Source organism: Hypoxylon fragiforme (assembly GCF_022984875.1).
Source record: "Hypoxylon fragiforme strain CBS 206.31 chromosome Unknown GGS25scaffold_6, whole genome shotgun sequence".
NCBI lineage: Eukaryota > Fungi > Ascomycota > Sordariomycetes > Xylariales > Hypoxylaceae > Hypoxylon > Hypoxylon fragiforme.
The window spans coordinates 2,862,667-2,874,005 of NW_026054761.1; the positions used below are offsets into that span (position 1 = coordinate 2,862,667).

An 11,339-nucleotide genomic window follows, 5' to 3' on the forward strand; every position below is an offset into this window, starting at 1 on the left:
TTCGTAGCCGCTTCAGCCCTACTGGCGGGCACGGATGGACCCTGAACCTTTGGCGATCTGGGTTTGCCTTATTCTAACCTAAAATTGAAGGTTGATGGCCACGTGGGCAACAGCATCAATCTCAAGTCTCATCTTTGAGTTTCGTGTGCTGTTGTGTCTGTGTTGGTGGATAACGGTTTATTTTGCCCGTCTGCCGGCGTGAAAAGCCGCGTGGTTCTTTGACATATGTTTCTAGTGAAGCTAGTAGGCTCGACGGACTGCATAACCTAGAAGTGACTACCTACTGCTAGTCGTAAGGTGCCTTGGCTACCTGACTAGTTAGGTAGATAGGTACTACGCAAGCAATATAGCAACTTCTCTCTCCGTATAAACGCGAATGCTTCAGGGGTCACTAGGGATCATCATGGCCAACACGCGAGAATGGTTACTGGCGTTGAGGAAGAATAGGAGTTCGTCAAGTCTTACTAATCGGCCTGGCCGTGACCGCCTCTGCTACCTTGAGGGACCTTGAAGGAACACTAAAACCCGTAAGAGAGCCGTGCTGGATAGGGAAGGGTTGCACTGCATTGAAGACAGCAGCTATCGGAATTTTATTAGGGTGGTTTTATTGAAGGGCATCGCACGCACCTTCGGGTATGCGATGCGGTACCTATAATGTGGGTTCCAACGTCGTGTGTCTAATAAGTTAGCATGTGCGCATCGAAGGTTGAGCTTTGATATAGGGCCAGAAAGATTATAGTGGGAATTCAATTCACAATGGATTTGAAGAAAAAGAAAGAGATAGAAAGAAAAACAGGGGATCAGACGAACGCTTTGACCTGGACGAAACTCAACTTTTGCGCTTTGACGCTTAAACTCGGTCTTTTTCGGGGTGCCCATAACCAGATCGATAAGGTCTAAGCGCGTCGGAGGAAAATAAGGAATTCGATCAAAATGAGATGGATGGTACTGTAAGTTGGATACATGTAAGTGAAAGGAACATTTGAAGGTATTGACTACCTACTACCTAGGGTAGGTAGATGTACTTTAGATCTCGATTGGTTTATACCCTGAATACATATGTAGGGAATGTATATGAACTTTATGAAACATGTATAGGTACTACTATTAGTATATGTATGTACCTACACTTTATACTGCATACACTAATACATACTAGGTATGAAGGTGCTATCACTGCTATCAGTGCTATGTATGTAGTGTAGGTAGCACAAGCTAGGGTAGCTTTTATAAGGCCCCGCCTAGCTGTTTCAACTTGATGAGCTCTGTACTACTTTCGGATATCTCTCTCGGCCTTTGTTATGTACCGTTGACGCTTTTCTTCACAGTAACTACATCATTATTACTACATGTATGTATCAACACAAACATACATGTAAGAAACAGAAAGAAGAAAAGCCCAAAAAGATTCGGGAAACGTACGTTTGCACATCGTGGTGCGATTCCGAAAGGCTTGCTTCAGATTTCTTGGCAGATGGATTGCTTCGAGAACATTGAAACATTTTTTGAAGATTCCTCCCCACACATGTGCATTGTGCAGTTGTTAGCTTATTGCTTGTATACCGACCTACCGACCAACCTACCTGGTAGCTACCGACATGATAGCTTATGTAGGTAGCCAGGCCCCCTGACACAAACCAACTTCAAATGCTAAGAGCCTAAGCTAGGTATCTACATATGCACTTGTAAGTTGTCACTCTGACGATAGCATCATAATTCTTTCACCGATTTCACTTTTTCATTCACCGCTACCTGGTGCCAACCTACCTTGATCTCCTCGGCTTTGGCTAGCCGATGGATGTGTCTTGAATCTACCCACCACCTCCCTAACTACCGGGTTTCCCTATCATATCAATGTCACCTTTGTCTTGGTATTGTTGCAGTTGTACCCGTCTGTCCTCCTAATGTCCACCTTCAATGTGCCTCCAATGCCAGTCAAACGTGTGTATGTTACATTTTAAATGACCATCTGAGCTAACAAGGCGTCTTGGCATCTTCAGATATCGGATACTTATGCGAGCTTTCCTCCAGTTCAGACTTCAGCTGGTGGATTCCTGTTTCTTCTTCGACAGGTTTTTGTTTTTCCTTTCAGCTGGGTCCCTATCATCATCTACCCAAAACGCCTTCTCTGGCTTGCATATTCAGCCTTGCAAGTCATAATTAATCATAGTCGATCACTGTTTCTATCAACTTGAAACGTGATCTACGGACGGCGAGAGCTAGGCGCATATGATTCCTTGTCCGCCTGTCTATTAGTATCTACCCACATGCAGGTATTTACATATGTCGGTATTGTACAACACATACCCGCCTGCCCACCTCGTCGGAGACTGGAGTAAAGAAAAAGGCCCGGTAATAACTTGAGTTATGTCGTCGGGTTTAACCAGCCAAGCTTGCCTTTCTTTCCCTGCCTAGCTAGTAGCTACTTGCAAAGGAACGCTGCTATGTATAGCCACCTAACTTTCCTAACCATTCCAAGGTTTCTACGCCAATCGCTGTCTGCCGAGAATAAATCGTGGGGGCTGAGTTATATAATCTGAATTTGGATCTTGGGTGGTATACATATGAACCTGGCAAGTTAGGGTCAGATCCATATGCATCCAACGAAGAAAAGGGAATTATACACAACATCGAAGCTACTTAACTGAGAGTATTAAGTAGTTTCTAACCTACCTAAAGTATAATAGCTCTGAGGCATTTTGGGTCGTCACCTTTTGTGCCTGGAAAAGCTCCAAAGCATCTTCATGGTATGTAGCGCTAGAGCAGGGGTTGAGGAGTGACGTCCTTGGCTGATGGACCAATCACACGAATTCAAGATCTAAAAGTTCGACGATGTCACACACATATGCGCGCGCGCATATAATCGCCATACCATGACCTAGCAACTCTGCGTCTGTTATCAATACATGGTTTTTTTCGGCACCTACACTTCAGCCAGCAACCAGTTTAACGTTACGTACATCAACGATATCTTCTGTATAACCTGGCAGCACGGAAGCCCCATATAAAAGGAGCAGGGCAGACCCTTATTAATTCATGCAAGCTCACCACACCGTCGGGCCGCCGCTAACATCTTCAAACGAGACTAGGTAGCGGCGTCGAGTAGCTATTCCCCAGTTTTCGGATTTTAGCCATAGCTTGCCCCATGTCTAGGGGTTCGGACTTAGCCGCAGCACGGAGGCTTAAAGATCCTGTTATGTGCAGTGATGCCCTCTTGTATACCGGTATACACTACCTACCTACCTACCTATGTAGGTAGTTACTAGCAAGATGGAACCTTACATATGTAGTATTTGCTCTTCGTACTTTTTTACCTACCCAAGCATTTGCCAAGTAAACATCAAGATGATCAAATAGACAGTCATGTACCTACCTATAATATGTAATATGTCGACGCTTTTCCAAACCATTGTGGACCTATATAATTATTGCGTGACCGGAAAAAGAAGCTCGCTTGCCAACTTTGTCCGAAATGCTTCATCTTGACCGGGGAATGGATATCACATCCTGTATCACCACGAGAATCCCAACGATACCGAGATAAGTACCGCCGGTTTGCATGAAGTCAAGGGTTGAATCTAAGATGACGAAATTGCAAACTCGTCATAGATATTTACCTACTTAGGCACCTACTTAAGCGCAACTTCTTGCTACTTCTTATGAGGAACGAAGAACGCGAGCGATGCCTATTCGGTTTAAATCCACTCATTGAGTTAGGTCAGTCCGCATCTTCAATTGCCGAGGCTTTAAAGCTTAGGTAGGCATATGACTGTATACTAACAACATTGATTGAAGGCATCGATTGATCAATTGATCACATGGGCAATTCATCTTGGTATGTAATGTGTAATATCTGCTCAATGCTCATTAGGTAGTAGGTAAGTAGTATCAAATCGTTGCAGCATGAAATTATATACAGTACCTAACAGAATGCTGTTTAATATAGTCTAATTCTTGGCCTTCAATGTTCGTTCGTATCACATTTGATACTACATAGGACTAGGTATTGACATGTATGAGGTAGTATTCTTACTCGCATGAAGTAGATGTAAGTAACAGGTGCATCCAAATCTCATCACATCACATCTTTAATACATGTACATGTAGGTAGGCATATCATATATGAAGTTATGTATGAACCCTGTGAATGCTTCTATACAAACATGGAAGTCAAGTGGTCAATTGGAAAGGTTCAAAGTCGAGTTGTATACTACATATGCACATAAGCCAACCACAGTTACCACACTCAACGGTAGTATGTAAGTACATGTACGTAATTCAGCAGTACAAACCTTACATAGGACTAGGAACCCCTGTGATATTTTTAGCTTTCCTTCCCGCAATTACCGGTAGCGATTAGTAGCTGGTCCCAATACGTACCGAAAAGCCAGGGGAGCCTGGAAAGTCACAGCTCAACTATCAGGGCTGCGAGGTACACACATTATGGATACATACATGCATACCCAGTACATGGTAGGTACATACATATGTATGCACATGTGCAATCAGGCGCGGGGCCATACATGACATTACATGTAAGTAGTTACATATGTACATGTATGTATATACAAATTCATACTAGGTTAGCAGGTTCCTTCCTGCGAACTCTAGGGGACCTTTACCAAGAAGGTACAATACAAATCCCTATAGGTAAAGTTTGCATACAACCTTGGAAGTTCCAAGGTTTAACTTCGCTTATTAGATTTTGACAGACAACCGCCGCAAAGTCCGCATTTTAACGTCGTCTCACCAACGCAATTTGACATACCTAACGGGCTACTAATCGCAGTACTAACCTGCCTACTTACACACCTACTTTAGTATACAGCGGGGATTTGCAAAGAGTCCTTTTTAGCACTCAGCACTTACCATGAAAGAAAACAACCTTGGAACCCCGTCTTCGTATACTAAGTAGCGCTGCAACACTAAAAGCCGATCAAGTTCTGGATACCAAACATTGAAGGCTGCAGAGATGGGATTTACCTTGCATCACGCCCGCCGCGTTACCTAGTACATACATAGCACTGCGCTCGTGCTGCACTACACCACTTACGATATGATATACCTCGGTACATAACTTCCATGATCCATACGGACTATCAACACTTTCTCGATCGGAAACCCTTGTGGATCTTTTTCTTCTTCTTAGTAACTTACCTACCACTTGGTCTATTACTAGGTAGGCTAGGTAAGTAGATACTAGGGACGCAGTTTAAGTTAAAGGCACACATGTAGGTGGCTTTGGTTTTATCTTCATTCCTTTCTTTCCCTTTCTCGTCTACATATCCGTATAACACTAGGTCAAACTAATAAATACGCCGCACGTCAACAAGAAACATTGAAGAAAAAAACAGGCTTATAGAAACATTAGATTGATACTGTTCAATATTGTTCAAAACCTCGGGCTCATTACTATTGACGGACCTACATACTACATACATAGTTGTATAATCCAAATTCTCCACGTCTCTATCCATTCCCCGCTCCACTACTGTCCCTTTCTGGGTCCTGGCACTCCTGGATAGCTGGGTAGGTCCTTGGTCATAGGTCTTAGGACTCGTCAAAGATTTGGACCACCCTTTTCCCTCCGTTCCAGGGATCCCATCTCATTCCAAGCTTTTTTCTATCCTTGATTCCTTGGGCCCTGGTCAGTGTCCGACCATGCCTCATCGATCGTCTGATGGAGCCAGATTTCTTTAGACCCCGTTCGTCGCACAAACAACACGAACCTTCTCAAGTACATTCACATTCTCACATTGACCGTCAAGTAATAGACCTGGGTGTTGAGACGTATGGTGCAAGCGCCGATTGTCAGTGCTCTCAGGCATGGGTAATCTCTTTCTGTCTCTTGTCTCTATTAATCCATGCTGTCTTCTCGCGTGGCCCTCCCTAGCTCCAGATTTATGTGCCATTTCTGTACAATTTTGGTAGTACTAACCTTCGTCCTTGTGGCGTCCCACTGCTGAGCATGGTGTTGAATCTACTTCACCAGTATGTTCTACTAATTTATCACTTATATCCACATCCACATTCACCCACACCCACATTCTCTGTGTGTTTCTTTTTCTCTCGTACCGTACCGTACCTAACTACATGTAGGTAGTTAGTTAGTAGCTATGTATACATAGTATACCTACATACTTACCTACCTAGTAGTAGTATACATGATATACATGAGATACATAATATCCCCTCTCACAACCGCGTGTGCACGCACACATATACACACACACACAGGGACCAGGCTGACCACACCTTAATAACATCTGTTATATACCTACATAGTATGTATTGATTTCTGAACATGACATGCCTACAAGGTAGCTCGTGCGACTTGATACTCTTGGACACCAGCTCGGCCTTGTACATCCATCCCCACCCCCATTTATAAGTACATAAGCTAGGCATGCTGTCACGATCTTGTCCCGGGGCTGTCCTCAAATTCTACTGCCTCAAATCTTAAGTGCTACCAACTTTGGGTTCATTATAGTTTGACGATACATCTTCTCAAAACCTTCCTCACAACGTGCCATCTCATTGGAATAAAAGAGAAGTACTTAGAGAGGTATGTACAGCTTGTTCAACTTCATACGAGCTTTCTCACTAACTGGTAGTGAGTGAAGCTTCACCCAGGCCTCGTCACGCCAACACAAACCCGCATAGCTTATCATACATCCACACCTACCATAAACATGTGTGACTTCACCAAGAACTTCTACATCTATACGTCCTGCCTAGATCCAGGCGCACACTTCTTCCGCACATCCTTAGACGGCAGCCGGAAACACGCCTGTCCTAAGGGGCCGCATGAACGCTACATTGTCCAGCCAGGTCAATGCCCATTGTGTGGATGACGACTCTAACGCAGCGTTCGTTAAATCTTTCTAACGATGCTGAACTTGGGGGGGCGAACCATACTCACAGTCCCCAACTTGCCTTGGCCAACGGCCTTTTTTTTGGGACGGATACGCACGTTCTCAGTGGTTATCCTGGGCATCATAATACGTAATCATTCGTCCCTCGCCATTCGATACCCTATCTTTTTCTATCTTTATTTTTTCGACTCGACTTAGTAGTCAACGGCACGGTGTTAAGGAAAAGGGTGGCGACCTTAATTCCGAGGAGATTCCACAAATCTTGGTGGGCCGCGCTCAGTTACATGGATATGAGAACTTTCGGTGTATCCCTCCATGGTAGCGTTGACGCCGCATACCGTAACATGGTAGCCTTCAAAGGGACCAGCAAGAGCAAATGCAGCCAACTTAGAAGGAGGGGACAGACCCGGAACGTAGGAATAGCAGGACTAGACACGTCCCCGGACGAAGAGGGCTCGGCGAGAAATTCTATAAGTGGCAGGCTGCTCATTGGAACGGGGTCACCACGAGCTTCGCAAGAAGTGCCACGCGGCGTAAAGGGTCATGGGGGGATTTTCATTGAAGTTGGATGATGCTCACACGAAGAAGACCTTAGAGGTATCATGAAAAACGGGATAAAGGCATTCTGCAGGATTGCAGCTTATGGATACATCATCCACAATTCTACCCAGAGGAGTTCGGAAAGGACTAGGTTAGTCCCATCTTATGGCTTGCTTCGCTAGTGACGGTCTCAATATCACAGATCTTATAGGGTATATAACACAAATCTTGATATGTATATATGTTTCATCGTCGTCCTGATCTGTATCCCGTGACACTAGTAACACTAGCATGTCTGTCTCTAGACGCACGCCAACCTAGGCGTAGAGTAAGCAAGGAAAATTACAGATGGGAGTGCCAACGACTACGACGCAGAATGCCGTTTCCGTCTACCTTCTGAGCATCTGGGCTGTTTCTGAAGGGCAACTTATTGCCGACCGTAGCCCTCGTCTACTCCTGCAGACGATGCCTACCTAATATCGAAAAGAAGGTGGAGTGTAGTCGTCCAGATTGGTTCACACGACCGAAGTCATTGACCGGAAGGGGTGAAGGGGTCGATGGCGTGCGATCGTGCGCATACGTGAGCACAAATATAACCCTGATAACGGGTTGGCCGGTGAAGTACATCATCTGTTACCCAATAATGGCTCTTGAGACATGGGGATGGTAGATCTCGCAGGTGGGCTATAAGGCGTCTCTTATATAGCAGCCCGCTTTAGCTGCGGCCAGGTATATCAGCAGCGTGTAAGCCATCCCTTCCATCAGTCTCAGCTGATGACCCAACCACATTTAAAATAGCCGAAATGCCTGTCATAGCCTTATCCCCCTCCACCCTCCATTCCCTTGCTCTAGAGCCAAGTCCTAGCTTAGCGAGGAGGTCCGAGAAGTTCAGATCCATCTTGGTTCAGAAAAGTAGGGGATGGAGAGAAGGACGAGTAGGTACTAAGATCAATTGCTCTCTCTCTATCTCAACTATCACTACTATCATGCTCGGCAGTAAAGCTCCGGGCGTGGAGCGCATGGGGAAGCTCAAAGAAGGACTGGAAACGTACGAGACGAGTTATTTCTTTGTAAACTGCACGTTCATATGTAAATCTGCTAGATAATAGCTCCCCACCCTTTCCACCCAAGAGGAACAGTGGCACAGACACCTGTGTGGTAGAAAAGGTCCATATCGGCCTGGTAGGCCACGGACTGAGACCTTGCGTTACGACCCAGCTTTAACAGGGTACCTTAGTATTGGGTTCCACAAGTCTAGGTAGCTAGACTATGAGGCTATCATCTTCCCGTTGTTAGTAGTGTAGCCTAGACGGGATGTGGAGCTCGCAGCGCTCTAACCGCTATAAACATAACGGGGCCGGACCCTTCGCTTAGGTCTACTACACCACACCTACACTAGATAGATGCCCCCTAAAAGCCGATACTTCCTGGAACTAATTCCCCAGAACATATATTATTGGTAACACACTTACCTACCAACCTACCGAGATACCTTAGTCGGGATGTGCGATGGCATTGGCCATTGATACCAGATAGATCGACAAACAAAAGTCGACTACACATGACACGGCTCGGTGCAACAGGGGTAGTAGAGGACTCTCTCGTACGAGTCGCCAAGGCATCTTAGGAACTCCCGGGAATGGCGTATGACTTGCATGAGATGGACGGTTGATCATGGTCGTCAGCGGTCCATAGACCAGCAAAATGCAAGATAAGCCAGCAAGGTAAGGATCTAGATGCTCAAGCTACCAACCAACCAACCAACAAGCGGAGAGGGCAGAGGAAGAGCCGTAACACACAACGGGTACAGGTACCAAATCACCGCCCAGCCCGAAAGACCTCCATCTAGTTAACCTTAGCGTCGGTTTTTGTTCCTCTGGTTTCTTAGGAAAATCTCTGGGCAAGAAGGGAAATATGCGGGGAACGTCAGCAATATTGTCTGCACGTCGAGGAAGATTCCCTGACACCGATCATTCACTATCGGTCATAGCTTAAACGGCAACCATACTCCTCACAGCATAACTACATAGTACCTACCTACGCAACGCCTAGGCCGATGATGTTTGGTCTAAGCACGCTACCGGCCAAGACACCTACCTACCCCCCATGGGCCTTGAACCGCATCTGTCAAGATACTGGATCCCCGATACATACGCACGCACGCACGCACGCACGCACGCACGATGCCATACTTACGAAAGAGTTGGGGGGAGCTAATGACATCCCAGCCCTTAACACGTCCCATCCCGTCCCGTCCTTACATAACGCCATGGCAATCTTCTATCTCTTTTCCTCTCTTTCTCTGTCTGTGTTTCTCCCTCACCTCTCTTTTCCTGTCGCGCTTTGGTAGCGAGTCGGTACGGACGGGCCCCAGTACAACCTCACGCGCACGAAGGCGTTGCACTCCGAAAATCGAGAAGAGCGGTCGCACAAACGAACGAAATAGCGAGGAACGATATGGGCTCGGCATAAAGACACTGCAAGTCTTCTGTTCCATTGCCTACTAGGTAGGTAAGGTATAATAACAGCACACTTAGGTCAGATAGGTACCTAGATAAACAGCTTTGCCGTATCCTATCCTCATATCCTTTCCTTCTATCTATTATTGTAGGTATCTACGTGATGGATCAACACATATATGGAATGGCTCCCCCATCTTTTCGCGAATACTTCCCTCCTCTAGGTGCCGAGAAGAGGCTACCATAGGTACCTTACCTACCTAATGCTAGCAAATCCGAAAAGGGGGATCACCACATGTCCCTTCCACAAATGTGGGTAAGCACGCAAGACAGGATGGCGAAATGTGTCTTCTTCTTCTTCTCTTGTTCTATTAGTTCTAGACTGCGGACGGACGTTGTTGCTTGCCGCTATTGCCTCATCCCATACCCCTGAATGGGGAGTCCCATAACGCTAGAAGAGAAAAAAAAAGGAGGTACCTACGAATAGGTACATACTAAGCCGTCTTGTCCTCCCCCCCAGCCACTGAATATTGATCCAAGAAATCATGGCGGAATAATACATTTCCGGATATAATATTTTATTGAACTTGTCCTTTCCCTATTCAGGTTATGAAAGGCCGTGCGTAAGCTGATGTCGAATATCTAGTGTATGTACTATTGATAGATGTATGTACGTGATATGGATGTCGTTATCTAAGCCAAGGCAAGTGAGGATCAGGTACGAAAGTACTTGAGAATATATATATGTAGACATGTACTCCTACATATGCATCGAGCCCGCACTGACTCCTCACTTGCATATCCCTATATTCCTACCAAGACCAACTCAGGTTATACTTATACACAACATTCTTACGACATCTACCCAGTCGAGTCTACGGTGTATTATAATAAATACGAATAGCTCTCTTGTACAAAAAACACACCAATTCTACGTCATGGCCTAACCTACCTATCTAGGTCGGAAGAGATATCGATTCGAATATACTGACTGCTAAGGATCTATTGTTAGCATAGCCTACTAACGAAAACCAAGGCCAACTAACCTGCTTGAGAATTCGCGAAACATGTAAGAGCTTTGCCTTTCCGTTGCATACATATCAGGGGGGGAAGTACCCTCCAACATATATGTACGATACATCGTGCTCACCCCAACACCCTCTTCCGATACTGAAGTCCAATAAGTCACCAGATGGCTCACCGAAAAGTTCTTGGTCATTACCTTCTTGTTTACGATGTGTACCTGCTTTGTTAACATGAGGATCCCCTAATTATGCCCATCTCAGAGACAAAATGTACAAATACATAGCTAGGTAAGGTACTTATGTAGATAAACGGAGCCTTACCATCTTCTGGTATCGAATGGGCTTACTCGCCATTTACGGAGTCGATTTCAAGCCCGGCACGATGTTCCGTGGAGAAGCCTGCAAAAGAAGAAACAACCCGACAGATCTTTTGTTACCCG

At 45.5% G+C, this 11,339-nt stretch overlaps 1 protein-coding gene across 1 annotated transcript; it reads left to right on the top strand.

The window, feature by feature from the left end:
• Positions 1-9,567: 9,567 nt before the first annotated feature.
• On the top strand, positions 9,568-10,666 carry GGS25DRAFT_496813 (uncharacterized protein). Its single transcript, XM_049261553.1, has 2 exons — positions 9,568-9,894; positions 9,953-10,666. The coding sequence occupies exons 1-2, from the start codon at positions 9,599-9,601 to the stop codon at positions 10,119-10,121; spliced, it is 465 nt and encodes a 154-aa protein (XP_049116017.1). The 5' UTR covers positions 9,568-9,598; the 3' UTR covers positions 10,122-10,666.
• Positions 10,667-11,339: the final 673 nt, after the last annotated feature.